We start from the raw sequence: 20,491 nt of genomic DNA on the forward strand, positions 1-20,491 counted from the left end.
AACGCTCTATTCAAGTAAACTTGGGTAAAATTCAAGACTGAAAAATAATGAAAGAATCGCACTCTGAACGAAGAGATAATTCACACCAGTCATCGGTCTCGCCGTGCAACAGCAGGGGGGAGGAGAAAAAGAAATCGACGAATTTGATCGATTAACCTTCGAAGCAAATACAATATAGTTCGTGTTTTTAAGAACCAACAAACTTCTTTAATAGCACCCACAAATCGGGGGACCATGGATGCTGCGGAGAAGAAAACATAAAAATGCGATAATATAACCACTTAACACATGAATAACAAGCATTACAAGCTCCAACATAACGTGTAAAACATGGGCTCCAAGTCCAAGGTTTCTGTGCTCCGCGAGGGGGAATGGATTCATGACAGTAAATTTCAATCATATAATTGAATTAACCCCAGTTAACTCACCTCGATATTTTTTGTACATTAAAAAGATTTATCCTGATCCATGTCACAGCTCAAACCACCTATCTAAGTATCTATCTAGTAACACCCTGTTCAAGAAAGCTTGGTAAAATGCAAGTCTAAAAAACTGATGAAAGAATCGCCCTGTGAACAAAGAGATAAACTCCGCGACATAATCATCCACGCCAGTAGTCGGTCTGGCCGTACAACGGCGGGCAAAAATAAAAGATGGATGAATTTGATCAATTAACCTTCAGAGCAAATACAATCTCGTTCGTGTTTTTAGGAAACCTAAAAACCAACACAACTTTTGGAGAAATTGTTAAAGCACTTCCCTGGGAGATCAACAATTTAAGGGAGCATGACACAAATAGTTGGACCATGGTTGTGGAGAAGAAACAAAAAAATCCAATAAATAACCACCTGACACATGAATAGCAAGCATTACAAGCTCCAACATAAACATGAAAAACACAGGCTCCAAGTTATGTGCGCTACGCAAGAGGGAATGAATACATGGCAGTAAACTGTCCTGCTACACAATAGAGAAGACACAGAATCCAGAAGTCCTACGTATAAATGGAACAGCAGAACATAACACCAGTTGGTCACGAATAGTCCAGTCACACATGTGGAAAAAAAAATACATCCCTACAACGGAAGAACTGATTCTCCAGCACATAAAAAAAAAAAAAACATTGGTATAATCATCAGCAACAGAACAACAAAACTATCCATCTCATTGAGGTAAAAGGCAAATACATATAAATCCTATTTTAGATTCTATTTTAAATTTAGAGAGCAATCGTCCTGATCTCAATCAGATAAAAAAAAAAAAGGTGAATTATGCATAAGAATCCAAAGCCTGATCCAGAAACCTCCTGACCCGACATGCATGGTGGACATCAACAGCAAATAAAAACTGGTTTCAAAAAATGAGCTGCAGTCTTTTAATAACTCAGTAAATAATATACTATACAGCACAGAGCATGCAAATGTAGTAATCAAGCACATGCCACAATATACAGGTACTCATGCATAAACAACAGGGAAGAGAGAGGGAGGTGCAACAATAGTTTGACGCATACGAAAAGCTACGGGTCATTCTTGAGGGTAATTTACCCTGATCAATTGGCAAAGTAAAAACAATTATCTCTATATATACAACAATCCTCTGAACTGCACCTGGAGAACACAGTCCAGATTGTGGATGATCAAAAGGTTAGTAGTTGTGCGATCCTGAGACCTGATGGAGCAGCCTGTGCAGGAGCATCAACACTTTCACTATTTCCACAAGCACCTCATGCCCCCCCCCCCCCCCCCCAAAAAAAAAAAAAAAAAAAAAAAAAAAACTAAAATTACCCCTCCCAACTGCTCCCTTTGCCATAAAAGGCAGGAATGAGGTGGAATCTTGATGTCGATTCTGTGTGATTAGTGAAAGCATTAAATTACCTGGGGATTGCGCACTCCAAGACCAAAATCAAGAATGAAGTTAACATCAGCTGTCATCATCCACAGCCCCAATGTAGGTGAGGTCCGTCCGCCTCACCCTAACAGCCCCTTTAAGCCAGCTGGAAGCTCGAAGATTAGCATGGTCAATGCTGCCAATCACAGAAATGTTGCTTGAAGATGGGCCTGACCCAGTACCATCTTCCAACAATGTCCATGGATCAATCTCCATATCACCATCCTGTTGCAGTGGCAGCGGCTTAGACTTTGTTGATATGTTATTGGCAGAACGTGCCAAAGGAGCTGGATTTTTCTGAGCATTGCTTCCATTGTAAAACCCTGAAATTGCAATGCTGGGTTGAAGTGAAGCAACAGCAGCTGTGGGAACAGGTGGTGGCTGGCAAGAGATGAGACATCGGACAGAAGGTAAGAGAATTGGCATTGCAGATTGGATACGCAATTGAATTTTGCCAGGAAGCTGCATACGATCTAAATCATTCTGCAATCACAGAAAATATTTATGAGACAAGTAGAATGACCACATATCTTCCAGAATGATGAGAATAAAAAAAGGAGAGGGGTGTTGGGTTATATACCCTTCTACTTGACATCTTCATATAACCCATAGACAAAAAACAAAACAACCATTGAGTTATTTTCAATTCTTTTTATTTGATTTCAAGAAATCATGAGATGTTTAGGCCAAATCCAACATTAACATGGATATACTGGTGAGAAACAATGATCCTTTATTTGTTTCTTTTTTTCTTTAACAAGTAGGTAACTAGAAACAGTGGTAAAATTAAAGTATTTTGCAAGGATGAAGAGAAAAGATAGACCAAACGATGTGAGCTGAAGTGGATGGAAATTATCCAGTATTAAGAACCTCTGAATTTAGCCCAAAACAAATAAAAAGAGATTGTGGGTCTACGTAAACTACCCCGACCAATTTGGGACAGATACTTGGTTCAGTTTGTGGGTTGAAGATAGTGAGAGCAGAATGAAATAGAATTTGGTTGAAGATTCTGGAGAAAAGAACAAAAATAAAGGTTCTCACCCATTCCAACATTTTTTAGACCCAGCCCCAATAAATGATGGAAATCCTTAATGAGTAAATGAAGATATCAGTATATATCATTAACAGATGCAAGATATTGCATCAATACTTTTATGGGATTCTCGAATCAAAGGGCATCTCAACCTCCTATAAATGCAGAATCGAACACCTTTACTATTGTCCAATTTGATTGTGCATTTGTAATCACTTGAAATAACTAAGAAAAAGTACATAATAGGATCTTCTTAGTGGCTAGCAAGTGTGTTTTGCTTTTTCCTCCTTCGGTTTTGGTAGGTATATGAGATGAGTTCATGTTGGTCAATTAGATTGCTCCTTTAAACCCTACATGAAACTTGACGATCAAGTTAAATTTCACAGGTTAACTGGAAGACCTTGTACTCTAGCAGTAGTTCTCCCACTAATGTAAAGATAGGTCATGGGTTTGTGCAGCTGAAAACAGGATTTTTAAACAAAGATGGAATAAAGTGAGAGCCAGGTACTCTACTTGGGTGATAGACCACCTTTCTGCCTGAATAGATTTCACCAGTATCAAGATACCGATTTGGATTCCCTCTATAATTGAAATTTTCCAGGTCATCTTTTTATGGCTGGGAATATAAGAAAATAAATGCCAACTAGATATCCAATCAAATTCAATAGTTCATCCAAAATCACATGGGGGTTTAGTCACAAATAGACATTTATGAGTAGCTACTTCCATTAAAAGCCATAATTGACACCACCAAAGCAACCAATTATAACACAGGTTTCAGAAAACAAACCTGCAAACTCTCCACCAACTCACGATCAAATCCAGCAAAGTCCTTGAATTCATTGACCGCCTTGGAGCTGGAAGCAGATCTTGACTTCAGCCAGCTCGGCCAAGAGCTGCTTAACAACCCATGCAGGATCAACAGTAACCGATCAAAGAGACTTCCACCAGATAAATCTGCAGAAGCAGCTTCCAATTGCAACTCCAGTTCCCTCTTGGATTGGAAGCTTTGCAAGGGATAGAAAGATAGCTCTGCATCTTCATGCACAACCCTACTACCAAGAAGACGAAGTATGACAGAGGCAAGCATTTGCCTCATGTTCCGCCCAGATGGCTCCCTGACAAGTCCAGGAAATGGAAATAAGACAATTGAGATTCTGTTTTGGCAGTTTACTACACTTGCATAGAAATCTATGAATAATCATTACCACAGTCAATTTATCATCAAGGAATTATTTCATTGAACGTGTCTGAAATTTGGCATGTGGGAAAGAGATGAAAGGAATGACACAACACGTGGTGAAATCATTCTCATGGGTACCAATACAAAGAAAGCACGTGTCTGCTTGATGCTCCATAAACAAAGACAAATATGCACAGACATAACGATACATGTTCAATAATCTCAACTTCATCTGGCATAAAATTTGTCATAGCCCTAAAAACACACTGGTGTATCATCCCACCTTAACATTTGGATTATACAATACTTCCATCATCCTTACATAAATGTGAAAGAAACCAATAAAACTGTGTGTGAGCCAGCTGAGCAAAAGGGGGCAGCTTTGGATGTCAACTTCACAGAGAAGTTGACCTCTAGCTATGCGCGGTACTAAGAATATGCTCAAACAATTCTTTCATCAAACAACAAATAGACGGGATATCTAGAACCACTTATGAGAGAACAGAGTAAAAGAACAATTGACAAGAAAAATAAATTGAAAATGCACAGATAATAATGTCTTAATGATAAAGTAACAAGAAAGATATGCAAGTTAAAAGAAATAGAAAATATCTGTATTCTTACCCATCTGTGCATATGGTTGGAAGCAACCTTAACAATAACTGCAACCGCAGTGACATAGAAGCTCGCAGGGCAGCAGGGGAGGGAAGAGTAGAATCTGCAGTTGCTGCAGCTCGTCTCACTAATCCAGGACTCCCACCTCTTATACCTTTACGATTGTTACTTTTATTTGCAGGACCTTCCAGTCCAGAAGATGTTGTTCCTGTTTGCTTACTTGTACCATGAGTGACTGAATTTATTTGCTGCTCAATATTATTCAATTGCTTGATCAAATCTGTTGCGAATGTATTGCGTGAGTCATCAGAACCTTGATCTATGCAGGGAAGAACTAGTTCAACAAGAGCCCTTTCGGTCACATTTTGCTGGAAGAGACTAGAGCCTTCATACTCGAATATTGGAAAGGACCCTTTTCCAGACCTTTTTGTCTCCGAGCCCTCTTCAACAACCTCTCCTTCTTCAAGAGAGGGAACCTCGAACTTCTTCTTATCTCCTCTGTCCATCACAGGATCAAAACCATTACTGGACCAGCCCCAAGGTTTCCAAAAGTGAGCTTTAGTTGAAAGACCTTTACTCTCGGCAATATTAATAAGCCGTTGTCTGATGGTTTTCCGTCCGAAAAGAACATTGTGGCCTCCCAAGAACCATTTAACCTGCAATAGCATCGAATCCTCTAGAGACGTCCCAAAAAGATGAACCAGCTCTGAGAAAAGTGGCACAGCATCAGGTCTGACCAATAACCTTGTAAGAATGATTTCAATGAAATTGTTTTCATTTTCAGAAGCAGCTGCCTTTTCAGGATCAGGAGAGGAAGAGCGGATTGCATCTGCTAGGGACATATCATGGGCCTCAAGTTTTTCAATCAGGGCTTGTTCATTCAAAAGCAACCTGAGTTCAACCCACTGCCAATGGAATTTTGCAGGCTGCAGTGCATCCAATACATTCACAAGCTTATCTAGAAGCTTTGTTTCATTCTCAGCATGTTGAACCTTAGATCCACCATGTCCAGAAACACGATTGCCATCATCCAGTGTGATTAAAGAGAGTGGCAATTTACAGTCAATAATAGCATTTAAAAAAAGCCTTCCTCGCAGTGGAACAAAGGCCTTGGACTTGAAACGCACGTCCAAATTATTTAACTCTAGCATGGCAGCAAACTCCGCATCAATGGAATCTGCAGCTATAAGATCATATAAACCTTGACTGTCTCTTAAACACACATCCCGAAAAGGCAGGTGCTTTATGGCATCACCAATGGCCATTGTCAAAGAGTCATTCAATTGATGGATGTCTTCACGAGTTGCAAAGAATGGTCTCCAAATAACAAAGGCAAATATAGAATAGGCAGGTGGAAAAACCAAGCTAAGAGGGAGCAATCGCTGCATCCTTGAAAGAGCAACTAAAGATGGTTCACCCAAGAGCTCAACAATCAGACCACCAGATACAGTTCTGCAGTTCCCAACAAGTAGCCTAAACCAATGCACATAAACTTCGATCGAGTTATCCATCTTAAAAACAACAAATGATCGAGCATTACCATTTGAATTGGATTTCATACTTCTTATAAACTGAATTACATCCAACCCTTCCTTTAATCGTAAGACAGTCACCATTCTCTCCAGGGTAGTGACACCGTGGATAATAGCTCCAACAAGAAGTGCAGAAATAGCAGCAGCACTTTTTGTTCCTCTTCCAGTTGCTTTTGCAGAGTTGTTCAGGATCTCACTAGAGATATTCCCGCTGGAATCATGGGATTCAGGAGACATTTGAAACGGGCTTCGAGAAGCCTTTCCAGGAGAAAAGGCTGTAGCAAGAGCAGAGGAGGCTTCTGTTGCAAGAGCTACCTCGAAAACCCGGCTCTGACGCTCCCCAAGAGCTTCCTTGAGTAGACACAGGCAATTTATGTGGATGCGCAAAATGCGCCTAGCAAGGATTAGCGAACCTGGCGCAGCGGAAGCATTTGAATAATTACTGCCTAGAGAAAAATCAGGCATTTTTGCTATGGTTGGTCCAACATTATTGACTATGGCAGAAACAGCAGAAGACACCAAAGACGGGTCACCTTCTTGAGCAGCACCACCAGTCTGCCTCATGCAGTCCATTAGTCCCATAATTATTTGTTGAGCTATCTGATATGCATAATCAGATTTTTCCATGCCAGGACTTTTTGCAGTACCAGCACCTAAGAGTTTTCTCTCTTTGCCAAAGTAGTGAAAAGCATCATCAATATTCCTTTGGACTACATCTCTCATGCTCATACCCACTCTGGATAATCGACTGCCACTTATCTTCTGACGAAAAAAATCATCAAGATCAACACCTGCTGGAACTCCAAGTGGATATCCAAACTCTGCATCCAGTGATCGTCCAGATTCAAGTTCAGAAAAAAGCCTCTTATCACATGTTGTCTTGAAACTCTTCTCCCATTCTAAAACACTTGGCATATTGCTGTATTTCTTCAAAAGATGCCGGGAATAAATTAAGGCTGCTGAACCTGAAATTCTTTCATTAGATGCCAGTAGTGTCGCAACACGGCGCATTGTGGCTGACAAGACTTCAGGAATAAGATCTGTTGCAATAATTATGTTCTCGTACCTGAAAAAATTGAATGTGATGAACAAAAAAACTAGTAAGTTAATTCTTTTTTAGACAAGGACAAAATTTTATTAGAAAGATGGAACAGAATAATAGACAAATGGAAAATAAGACATCCAACTAAATAACAAAAAGAAACAACAAAATAAGAATTGCTTCACGGAAGTGTGCAGGAACCATCAATTTACAAGCCAGTACAAGGAGAAAAGCTAATAAAGGAGGGAACATGCATATGCAGACAGTACTCTTTTTACAAGAATATAAAGATGGTTCAACAAGCATGTGCAGGATGCTGGTACAATACAACATAAAAGTAGAGCAAAGTAAAACAATAATTGAAGTAAAGGAAAAAATCATTGGAGAACTCCGAAAGTCTTTATTCCAGTAAAAGAGTTTGGCCATAGCATCCTTTAAACAGTACAACACTAGTATAAAAGATGAATAAGCTATAAGCTCAAATTTCAACTGCAGAGATAAGAAAGGAGTAGCGTGACATGGAAAAAAAATACAAGGATCCTAAAATAACATTCTTGCAACAAATAGCAAATGAATGTAGATTGGCAGGTATAAAGATAAAGAGAAGAATGTTAAAGATCTTACTGGCATTCAAGCAAAACCAGTAGACAACATACACAAAGTAGTAGGAACAATATCTTTTAAGCAAATCAGCAATAGCTAAACAGTAATAAAACAGTCGATTAGGGTCGTATTCTATGGTTACGATTCTACCATATATGTATTTTTCATTATGTCGAAAATCGATTTTACAGTATAGACGTTTATGACCTCCCCCTCTATGCCTTGCGGTAATGATTCCTCTGGCATTACGGCCTTTACCACAACGATGCTGCCCATAGATCAAATTATTTCGTGTATTGGATTTCACTTGACTGTCTATGGCTCCATTGCATGTGCTTGGGGTAGAAGTTTTGTATAAATGTATCGCCATGCTATTAAGTATTTTGATTTGAAATTTATTTATGAGCCCCTGAGGTTTTATGCTGTTGAACTTTATTTCTTCTACTTCTAAAACCAACATCATAGTTTTGTGTAAAGCATATCTAGCAAGAAATTAAAGAGTAAGAATAGAGTAAAGCTTTGTCAAATTAAAAAAAATTGTCAAAAACTAGTATATTGGTTTTAGAAACAAGGAACCAATGTTAAACCACTTCTAGAATCCAAAGAACAAAAAAGGAATTACTCTAACAAAAACTAGAATGTATTTTATCGAGATTATTAAGCAATTAAACAGATACATCTGCAATGTATTTTGTAAAGATTATTAAGCAATAAGCACTTTATGAATATCAAGAAGCAGCGTACAACAAACTGGAACTCTGTAACTAGTAAATTTTGCAAGTCTCACCTTCGGAGAGAAGATAACAAAAATGCCTCACCCACTTCACAAGCATGGTTTTCCACATTTCGTGGCGGCATCATAATATTTCTCCCACTCTGGATAGTAGAATTAGGGTTGCTAAGGACCTTTGGCAACAACCACAGCAGTAACTTTGCTGAGGAAACTAAATCGCTGCAAACATCCATCAAATACAATATAGCAGACAGCTCATCCTCACCAAGCTTCCATCTGATGGAGCTCCTATCATCAACATTAACAAAAGATCTATTAAATTGGCTGACCTTGGCTGCATTCTTTTCAGTCTCCTCAACAAGCTGCCTAACAACAGTTATCAACCAAACTGTGATTGTCCTCTTCTCTACAGGACGCAGTTGCTTTAAGGATTTACCAATTGAAACAATATCTCCACCACGCATTGTTCCGATTCCATCCATTGACTTGAGATTATCACCTTCTATTCCTGTTCTGTGGTGAGGGCAGCTTACCTTATTATCACAAACATGACTTGTAGAAGCTCCCTGGCTACCCTCAATCCTAGCTGCAGCTAAATGAGCCAGGCTTTGCATTTTACGCACAACCTTTTGCCTCCCTTTAGAGACCTGCTTGGATGACTTTGGTGGTTGATCAGCCTTAGAGGAATCTGAGGATTTAGCCCCCCTCCGTACCCACCAGGTATCTTCATCATCTGATATTGGAGATTGCCCTTGAAGGCATGAGTTCCTTTCCTCACTTAACTTTTGTCTCTTTGCCTTTCTACAGTCTTCGCAGCCAGGTGTTTCTACTATATCCATTTTGCTGCCTATTGACTCAGCAGGCCTCTTAACACTCCCTTGAGATTCATCCAATCCTGTCTCTGAAGATGTAGAGCATGTTGGGAGTTGCAACAGTGCTGATATGGAATCCTTTAGATTTTCAACGTCCATTTCAGTTTTCACTTTCGAAGAAGGCTGGGGATAGATATTTTTCCACTGCTCAAAGGAAGATGGGGAAGCACCATCCTTTCCAGCAACGGGTGGATGATGCTTGAGCTTCTTCAATGATATATTTGATTTATCTGAATTTTGATATTGCTCACAAAGAAGTCTGCGAAGGAGAAGGCGACGTTCATTTGAATAAACACGCATTGCCTCCAAAAGTTCTGAACCTTCAGCAACCCTTGCCTCTTCCAAAACATCATGGACGAAGGGCCCAGGTAAATGTTTCAAGACTCGGTAGTGTCTCTTTCGTCTGTGAAGATCAGGTGCAGGACCACTTGTATCTGTTATTCCACTAATTATCAACTGCCTCACATAAGCCTGGGGGGAAAAAATCCCAGAACGTATAAGTTCCGCAGTGAGCAGATGAAGACGCTTCAAACCCTCCCCGTTGCACACTTCATGTTGATCAATCCAACACACTATGATATCATGTAAAGGACCTGGACTTTCAAATATATCTGATGTATTAGTACCTTTTCTATTCACTGTTTTGGAGATGCTTTTAATCCCATGTCCATTTCCCCTAGGGATACTGCCAAAATAATTAGGCTCATTGGAAACTTTTGCGAGGCTATTGACTCGAGGGGATTTCTCATTCTTCCATCCAGATGGACTTTGCAGATCTTGTATCTTTAACTTCAAAAGCCGACTCACAATATAAACCTGAGAAAAATCCTTTCTGCCTGTAAATTTCAGTTCACGAGGTGGGGCACTCCGAAAATCCCTATAATCACATGTCGCCCACTCACAAAGCAAAAATACAGAGCGAACAAGTGACAAGCTCACACCCCTCAGCCACTTCAAAGACAATCTTAGACATGGACTGACTTCTTCTATCCAGCCTTCATCAACAGCTCTCTCACAAAAATTTTCAAAAAGATAACTATAAGCCTCTCTGATGTCTCCCAGTGAAAGAGCTTTATCCAAAGCTTGTACAGCTTTAGCCACACTATGAACTGGATAGCCAGAGCTAGCAGCCTTCGCAAGGTTATCTGCACGCTTCTGAATGAATGAAACAACCCGATCAAAGGACAAAGATTGATATTGAGCATCGAGCCCTTTACTTCTGAAAACATCAGCAACTTCAGCTGAATTATCTGTTGTCTTTCTTGCATCCTCAGATGCCTTTGATACAAATGCCCCTTCATTTACTGCATAAGACACTACAATTGGAGGTAAAGGAAAACAATCCAGAGAGACAAATGTATCCGGTACAGCTAATATCAAATACCGAAGCATCTCAATTAGAGCAGAAGTTGTATAGGCCCGCCGAGAATTATCTTCCAGGTCTGAACCTCCTGGAGAAGGTTCGTGAATGAAACGAACTGCAATCCCCACAAGAGTGCGCACATATGATTGAGAAAGAACAACAGTTTCTAAAACACCATATATGATTGGCAGCAGCAACTGCAAAATCTCAAGCAAGTCCTTTTCCTGCACTAGCATACAAAACCCACCAAAAGCCATGAAACCCAATTGAGTACTTGCAATCTTAACATGAGGAGCATAAAGTTTATCTTGTACCTTGGAAGAAGTACAATAAGTAAATGGTTAAGCTTATACCTGTAGATGACTAAGAACCCAATCAATGATTACTGAAGGAAGAAGCAGCCCTTCTGCATGGTGCCAGTGCAAGAGCCGAGCCACGTACCACCACTTAAAATGTAGGGAAGGCTCCTCACCATCAATGATAGCTGGTGCTGGATCACTTCTGTGCTGAGCTGAGCCAGTATAAAGCATTTGTTGTGATCTATCTCTGCTGTGTGGAGCAGAATGAGGATTGTTTCTAGATAAATATTCATCCAGGAGGGACTGCAAGTAATCAACAACATCTTTTGTCCAGAGCTCTGTACGGGACACCTGATTTTTGTCAAATGTCCCAGAAGAAATGCTGGTAGAACTTGGTCGCACCTACAAAAGATGGCCATAATCTGCTATTGAAAATAGTGAAATAAGCAAGTACCTCTGTGTGCTAGTGCTAGTGTTCAAGCAGCTCTACCTGATTAAGATAAGTTACTTTAATAAACCAAGTGGCTCGTAATAATGGTACATTGTTCCTGATAAGAACTTCCAAAAGTGATTTCTTCCTATATCCATGTGGCACATGATCGGCCAAAGAACGCAATCTTTTATGGGGCTGTGATAAACCCTGGTACAAGGAACAAAGAAAAAAGTGTTACAAGGAAGCCAATAAGAGAGTAGGACTGTTTATCAGCTGAAATTTTCAAACATGTGATGATAGGAAACACAATAGGCAGTTTCCAAGGTTACATGCATAAATATTTGCTCATATGATGCTCTTCTCAATTTATTTCAGTAACACCAGCATACAGAGCTCCAAAATTCTATTTGATATCTAAAATGTTTTTCATGAATACAACTGAGCAGTACATATCAGTTAGAGACAATTGAGTGCTACTAAAAATTATAGTTGAATCAATAGAAAAGATGGGCATGGAAATATAAAAAGGTGCTCCATGTTCATATGTAGACAATTTTACCAATGCACATAAAATCTCCCTCGGCAACTTTGACAACCATATACTATGTTTTAATTGTAGACTTCATATGCTGCATCCAATTACTATAGCTTATTCCAATTATAAGTAATAAAATATATGACAAATCATCACAACCACCATGCGCTGTTATACAGAAAAAAGTATGTCAGAGAATGCTACATGGAAATTTTATAACAATATTTCAACCTTGTCCCTCACTTGACTCATGATGCGCTATCTTCCATATATAAAAAACAACTTTATGGTCACAACTTTAAGCATATCTAGTTAGAAAGGACAAGCATGTTACAGGTACATAGTTTTTTGTACCTGCCAAGATAAAATGTAGCCAGTTTTTTTTCTCAAAATTTAAACTTGAGAGCACCCCTCCTCCTTCCCACAATTCAATGTGTATCACAACCAAGTAGGTTTAGGAATGACATGCATCACAGTTCCACTAGACATCCACATGGGCTTTACTTAAGAGCACCCGCTCCCTCCCACAATTCAATGCATATCACAACCAAGTAGGTTTAGGAATGACATGCATCACAGTTCCTCTAGGCATCCACATGGGCTTTAAGGAAGTTAAAAAATAGGTCCATTGACCAGGCAGATTTGTGATATTGCATTTTACAACCAGGTATTAAAATAACTCTAGCAAACAGGATTGAAAAATAGAGGTGAGATACTATCCGTTCATCATAGCAGGCGCATTTTCTTTTAGAGAAACTTGGAAACCATATTATACCTCAATCCATTTCTTCTTGAAGTCTTCAACACAAGGTCTTTGTTCAGGAAATACACCGGGCTTAGTTAATAATGAACCAGAAAGAGGCACACCATAAACTTGACCAGCCTGTCATGATGAGCATAGATGTTCAGACTTGATGATGAAATTGTAAAAGAACACAGTTTCAAATACACGCGGGATCAACATATACGAAGCATTCACATCAGAAAAAAACTGTCATAAATACGACATATAATTAGAAAGGGAAAGGGCATACCTTGCGCTTTTGGGCGCGAGACTCATTAATGGCCCTCAGACATTTTCTAATAGCCTGAAAGAGTAAAGTTCCACTATTAGTAACTGCTAATCACCTTCATGAGAGTAGCTTTTCATATGTGAACAAAAAATGAAACAAACATCATAGCTTCCAGCAGATATTTAAAAAAAAAATCATAGCTTCCAAATAGAAGTGATTAACCTCTTTGCATTTTTTGACAACAGGACTGGTAAAATTGTGAGCCTGAGTATGTGAGATTTCTCTGCCTTCCTGAGAACTCACAAAATAAAAAATAAATCGATTGTCGATATCAAGGCTTGTAAATATTTGCATGCAAATATCAAGACCTAATTTTGACAAGTACATATTAACAACCCAATTCTCAGAATTCAAATCACTTAAGCAACTAAATATAAAGGGATCCATTAAATATAATTTCCTCTAGCAAGTTTGAGGTTGAGATGGTGTGAGCAGAGATAACATCATAAGCTTGAAAAGGCATTTATGTTCTTTTTCCCTGGGGCAATGTTCAAGACAAACAACCACTAAAATGCAGCAAGTTGTCCACATTTATAATGTTGCATGTGACAAAGCATTAATGAATGAAAAAATACCTCAAGTCCTTCAACAACTGCCTCCTTATATCCAGACGCAACATATTTATTAGTGAGAGTCTCCTCGAGGCAATTTGGTGTTTGGGGATGAAAGTCAGGGGGACCAAGTCTAAGATTTAGAAAGAGATGATTATACAATGGATAAGAACCATAACCAGCAAATAAAGATGGAACTAGGAAGAAAATTTTAAACAGCAAGCATCCCAAATCATAATGAAAGTCTATTAAATTCTTCACTGAAATTATTCCAAACAAATGAAGAGATATAACTAACTAAATGGAAATTGGTGCCAAAGCTTTTATTTTCCTTTTTTTGTTGTGTGTGCTGTAAGTGATGCTATTGATGAAATTACCGGGAATTCAACGGTTCTTTATCACACTTCAACTTGTACGGTATCAGTGGAGGAAGTCGCCTACACAGTACAGAACACCAGTTTGAGTTTATACAATCATGAACAGCAAATTTGCCCTTCAGAATGTTAAAAATTATGCAACTCTTTGAAGAAAACTGCTGCGAATTGTATCTATTTGAAAAGAAAAGGAAAGATCATCATACTGACAGCAGGAACAAGGAACACAAGAAAAATCTCAATATCTAACAGTTAACATGCAGCTGAAATAAAACAAGAGAGCTAGGCAGTGACTGATGTAATAATGAAAATAGTTGAGTACCTAGCCCTTTCTTTGTGAGGCTAGTACAAAGCACAGAGATGTGCAGATGTGTTATGAACTAAGAAGCAATTTCGATATAGAAATTCATACATATGTGTGTAGGTGTACCAGGATATCCAGGCAATCAATATCCAACAAACAAAATTCCTTGCATTCTCACCAGACCCCAAATGATTATTGTAAGAAAGTGAACACACACAGGAGATTCAACAACCTTGTTCTGAAAATGATCAGCAGGCAACACTTGAAAGCTTATCACAGACCAAAGGCATGTTGACATTGTATTGTGCATGAAACTAGAAAATGTGACTGTTCAGAGCCAGGAGACACTGATTTATTATCAACAGTTCATGAAAGGCAAAAAATATTGAAAACCAATTTACCTAGGGTTTATAGAGAAGTTGGATGCCAATGACGATGAATCAGTTCGGGTGCTATCTCTAGCAGATGCTCCTCCAATGGAGCTATTGTTAACTGCACTGGTGCAGCTGGCATCATGATACCTTTGCATTTCTCCAAACTACCATCTGCATACTGCTCCCAACATCGAACTACTACAAGCTCATAGCTAAACCACATTGAGAAAAACATATTAAATAACGTAGAAAACCAAAACAACACAGAAGATACAGATTCAAAGAAATGAAAAAACAAACCCAGCTGTATGACCACAAGCATGAAATCTACAACTTAATTGATAAAATTCCATCAACAACCATATAATTTGAATTGAAAAGGCTGTTTTTTGCAATCACCAATCTCTTAGATGATGAGCATGATTTCCTGTGGCTATGAAGCCAATTATTTTTCATAGCAGACAAAACTAACCAGTTGAGCACAATGGAAACGAGAAAAAAAAATACAAAGAAAGAAAAAATATATACCGTTGGGCTTTAAATGAATCCAGTAACATGATAATGTACAGAAAAATGTTGCCATGAACAGCCACAGCAGCATATCCTAGACACATAAGGTTAAAAAAAAAAAACACTCGCTTTCTTCACTTGCTAGTTTTGTTTATCATGAAATCGATGCAAATTTGAGACAGAACTACAAATGGTGTTTTGGAGGGAAAATAAAGATTCGGAACTCTAAATTGCTGATAATCAAATATTAGGTATATAAACTAGAATAATCCTTTTCATTTTCCAATAAACAAGTACACAAACAAATCCTAAGGTAAAAATTTCAAAACCTAAGTCAGCATTTTGGATTGGCAACCATCTCTTCTAGTAGCTAGTTTGAACCAGTCCAAGACCCCCTCTTTCCTGCCCCATCCAGTGGTCCTGGAACAAGCATATCTAGGGTTTCTAATATCAAATATCAAGAACAAAAGGTTGAACATGGACATCAAGTAACGGACTTTTCAACTTGAAATACATAACCCAAGTATGTGTTACTTGCTCTGATCCAAAATCTTAATCAAAATAACCAAACTTGCAATGTTAGTTGTAAAACAACACCACAAAACTAATCAAATTTACTCTGATCTACAAAACCTAAGCTTACAAAATGTCACCAATAACTCAAAATTCAATCTTTCCCTCTAAACCCAGCAACCTCAAGCTACTAAAACCCCAAACCACACACAATATGAATCCAAAACCCAATATAACAACCATAAATCCAATCTAAATTACCATAAAAACAAATACCTTTAATCAATCTAAATCAACAATTCACACACAAAATCACCATATCCACAAGAATCAAAACTAGGGTTTACACCGAACTCTGATTCATTGAGCTCGAACACGATAAGCAAGCTATTGAGGAAGCTAGGGTTTTGATGGCAAATTCGTAATTGAAGCAAAAAGTGAATAGATTGCGATATAGCGCGATTAAGAGAGAGGGGAGGGGGAAGGAAGAGAGAGGGGGGGGAAATCTTACCTTGAAAGAAATTTAAGATTCGAAGAGAGAGAGAGAAAGAGGGAGGGAGGAGTGGGCTGCTTTTTAATATTTTTACGGTGGACAGAGAGAGAAAGAAGAGGGTTTGACTCTTTAGCTATTTCTTGTTTATTTTGGAGACGAAGACGATGATGACGATGATGATGATGTTACTTGTTTCCTGTGTTCGAACTTCGAACAATAGAAACCGAAGCGACCATAAAAAATAATAATAATTATATCAATGGTGTTAAAAAATGATTTTTTGTTGTTGTTTTACGTGTTTAGCCTTGGGACTTTGGTGTTTTGTGTTTATGTGGAGGAATTTTTGAAGGGAAGAGCCTGGGAGTTGAGAGGGAATGCCAGCAGATAATTGGGACTGTGTTGAAGGCTTTCAAGCGGTGAAAAATGTGATGGATGTTATTATTATTATCGATTATATTATATTATAGAAAATTCTAAATCACATGGAAAATTACTATTACTGTGACTTGCACAGTGGATTTTTTTATTTACGAAGGCTTGAAGTAGGGGTATTTTTATCCAGGTAATATTACCCTTATGCCCTTTTATTGAAAAAAATAGAAGCATTTGATATAAGGATATTTTGGTCTTTTAATATATTTATTGGTAATTAAAAAATTAAACGGGTTGATGTTGGTTTTTTAAATTTTAATTGTACAATAAAAAAACTATTATACCATTAATATAACCAGAAATTAAAGTTGTTGATCAAAAGGTTTTTTGACATTTCACATACTTTTAAATAGTAAAAATACTTCTTTACCCCTAAAGGTCATGAAATAGATTGAGTTGTTGACCAAGAACATTTTAGGGTTTTCACTTCCCAAGCTACAGGAAAAATACACATGTACCTTTAGAAAATACAAGAGGTTAGTTATGCATTGAAGGGTGTTTTGGTATTTTCACATTGATTTATTCGTTATATTCCATATTAATGAGGGGTGTTTTGGTACTTTCACATTGATTTATTCGTTATTTCCAGATTAATGAGGGGTGTTTTAGTAATTTTGCATTGAACTTTTTTATTTTTTATTCGAAAAGGTGTTGGCATTTGTGGTTATGAACTAGCACCCTGATGGCGTCCGCACTTTTTACACAACTTCTCAATCTCTTAATATATAAATTTTCTTAATTATGGCACAAGACTTATTTTCCTTATTTTTCGGTTCCTGATTTGAAAAATAAGAGAGAGAATGCTTGAATTCTGATTGGAAAAAAAGAAAGTCTTGGTTGATATTAATTTCGACCATGAAAAAAGATGTTTTTGATGCCAACATGTTTCATTCAATAAAGAAAGTTCCAGATAGGTGTTATTTGCCTTTTCCATTGCTTGAGATGGTAGATTCGAGCTCAAAATGTTTTTTGATTTCAAGTTATTTTAGGTTTTTAAACAGTTTTTTTGGTTATTTGAGGTTATTGGTGGGTTTATTAAGATGTTCTATAGGTGTTTTGAGTCAAAAAGTGGTTGAAAATCGAGTTTCTTAATAATAAAAAAAAACCATGGACTGAATTTTGGGCGACCTTTGATTGCCTAAAACTAGACCAACACACGACATGTTGCTTGCTTATTTTTTTAAAGAAATATAGGGCGGGCCATAAGTTATTTGCCCCTTGAAAAAGAAAAGGAAAATAAAACTCACTATAGGGGCGCGAGCCTAGGCTGGAAAACCCAAATGCCTAGGCTTTTTCTTCGTCCGCGTGTATGGGCCGAGTTTTTTTTGTCCTTTTTTTTTCTTCTGATTTTATCATTTAATGTTTAATTTTTATTGGTTGTTTTTCTTTTCAATTTTAACCATTTTTATGATGTTTTTTAATATACTATGGTTTAATTTTTACTTAGTTTACAAAAAAGATTTCAACATTTTGTTTTTCTAATATTGGAAGATATTATTTTTGTGCAACCCTACTTATTTTTTTCTTTGATTTTATTAGATCACTTTTCTCTACATGTGTTTTTTATTATCATTTTATTAAATAAAATATTGATTTCAAGAAATAAAATTATTAAATATAATCGAGTCTATGCCCCATTTTTCGAGATCATATATCTATATCCACATCTATTTCTCATTTTTTTTATTGGTCTCTTGTTAAATACTATTTAGTTTACTATTTTCACATTAAATAGTAATATTTTTTTTGACATGTGTAACTTTGCATAATATTTTTTTTCCATTGATTTTATCCGATCGCTTTCATGTGTTTGTCTATTTTTATTATCATTTGATTAAATAAAAACTTGATTCCAATAAACAAAGTCTTCAAATACAATCGGGCAAATGTCGATGTTATAAGATTAAATATCTTGATCTATGTCTATAATTTAATTTTTCTAATTTAGTCTTTAACTATTGTCAACAACTTTGTTTTTTGGAATTTATTGGCATAAATTGTTCATTATTTAATTAAATAAATGCATAATTTTTTATTATAATTATGATTTTTTTGTTACAAAATATATTGAAAAAACCTACATATTTATTTTTAAAAAAAATATTTAATCCACGACATAACACTGTTAGTTTAAAAACTATATTGAAAGGACATTGCATTATTGATTCTAGATTGACACGTAATATTATACAATACTTTAAGATGCATAGAAAAATCACTCTGTTGGTATTGTATACATAGAGTATTTGCACCATGGATTACACTCGAGATGTTCAAAGGATCACGAAGAGTGTTATCTTTTCTATCTTTTATTTCAAAAGCTGTTAGCGCATGTTGAGTTCCAAAAATACTTAAAATATTTTCTATATTTTTTTATATTTAAATTTTTTTTATCACTAACCCTATACTAGTGGGAAAATAGACCACGTGACATCTCGTGATAACCCTTCCCAAATCTTCTCGTTTAATATACATGATTAGGTCTGAATGGCCGACAACATATTAAATCCCCCAAATACACAAAAACAGTCAAAAGTCTTTGAATTGGTTTTGAGAAGATTATCATCTCCAACTTTAGAAATCGTGCTTTTGAGCTTTGATTGAATATTAAATTAGCCAGCTCTCCTGGTGCATGCAAGAGCCAACAAAGATCTTTGATCTCAAGTTTTAATCGATGGGAATGATAAACATCTTCGTAAAATACTTTTAAATAATTTTGTAAATCTTTAGACACGTACGAGGTACGATTTTAAATTTGGACAATGAAGGACCGATTTGTTTTTGTGTTTAAAAAATATTTTAAATTTTTTTTTTATTATTATAAATTAAAATGTTTTAGTATTTTCATATCATTTAATGTATTAATGTAAAAAATAATTTTTTTAAATAAAAAATATTATTTTGATATATTTCTGAGTGAAAAATACTATAAAAAAAATCAATACTGCACTCTCAAACACCCGATAAGTCTCTCCTATTAATGATTTTTAACCTTACAAGTAACAACCTTGTAAATAGTTATTGAATGATGGTTCAAAACTAGTCTAGATTTATGACAAAAACAGCATCGTTTTCGTACAAATAGATGCTCATTTTTTTATGATTTTAAATCCAAGAAATTCTAGGACAGATCTAACAAGAAAATGCCCAGTAGATAGGGGATCCAATTGAGAATTGAGAGCAAGTTGGGGGGTAAATATGTTGTTTGTCATGATACTATAAGGGACCACCAGCCAACACCAACGCCCTTTCATGTGCACGCGTGAGACCTGGGGAGATAGGTGGGGAATGGAATCGAGGATTAGATTTTGAACGTATGGGATCCATCTTAGAAAAGGCAAATTTCCCCAGGGTAGGATAGGAATAAGAAATTAAGAATAGGGGAAAATGGAAGTTTTTTCTGTTTCTTTTCCTTTTTTGTTTTTAATCCTCAGCTACTCTGACGTCAGCTTTCCGAATTTAGTCAACCATGGACACCTACAGAAATGGTCCCTCTTCCATGCTTTATAAAGAAATTAATATCCAAAAGGATTTCTCGATTAGTGACGAACCAGGGAGTAAGTCCATGCTTTAAAAAGAAATTAATATCCAAGTAAAAGCATTTCTCGATTGGTGACGGACCTGGGAGTTTGTTAGGGCTAAACCCCTCCATGGAAGAAGACGGTTAGGGCGAGTTCGACTTGGCATGGATTTGGCCACGATTGCCAACCAATGCGCAAATGGGATGTGCTCCG

At 37.0% G+C, this 20,491-nt stretch overlaps 1 protein-coding gene across 1 annotated transcript; it reads right to left on the bottom strand.

Annotated features, from left to right (window-relative positions):
* Positions 1-1,501: 1,501 nt before the first annotated feature.
* Positions 1,502-16,537, bottom strand: LOC18105225 (mediator of RNA polymerase II transcription subunit 12). Its single transcript, XM_024585266.2, has 13 exons — positions 16,344-16,537; positions 14,837-15,021; positions 14,135-14,194; positions 13,782-13,890; positions 13,369-13,437; positions 13,168-13,221; positions 12,909-13,016; positions 11,656-11,805; positions 11,220-11,567; positions 8,686-11,090; positions 4,731-7,319; positions 3,714-4,041; positions 1,502-2,373 (listed from the first exon to the last, which is right to left on the bottom strand). Exons 2-13 carry the CDS (start codon positions 14,962-14,964, stop codon positions 1,924-1,926), a joined length of 6,798 nt encoding a protein of 2,265 aa, XP_024441034.1. The 5' UTR covers positions 14,965-15,021; positions 16,344-16,537; the 3' UTR covers positions 1,502-1,923.
* Between the last annotated feature and the right edge of the window lie 3,954 nt (positions 16,538-20,491).

The sequence above is a fragment of the Populus trichocarpa genome, chromosome 14 (genome assembly GCF_000002775.5).
Source record: "Populus trichocarpa isolate Nisqually-1 chromosome 14, P.trichocarpa_v4.1, whole genome shotgun sequence".
Taxonomy (NCBI): Eukaryota; Viridiplantae; Streptophyta; class Magnoliopsida; order Malpighiales; family Salicaceae; genus Populus; species Populus trichocarpa.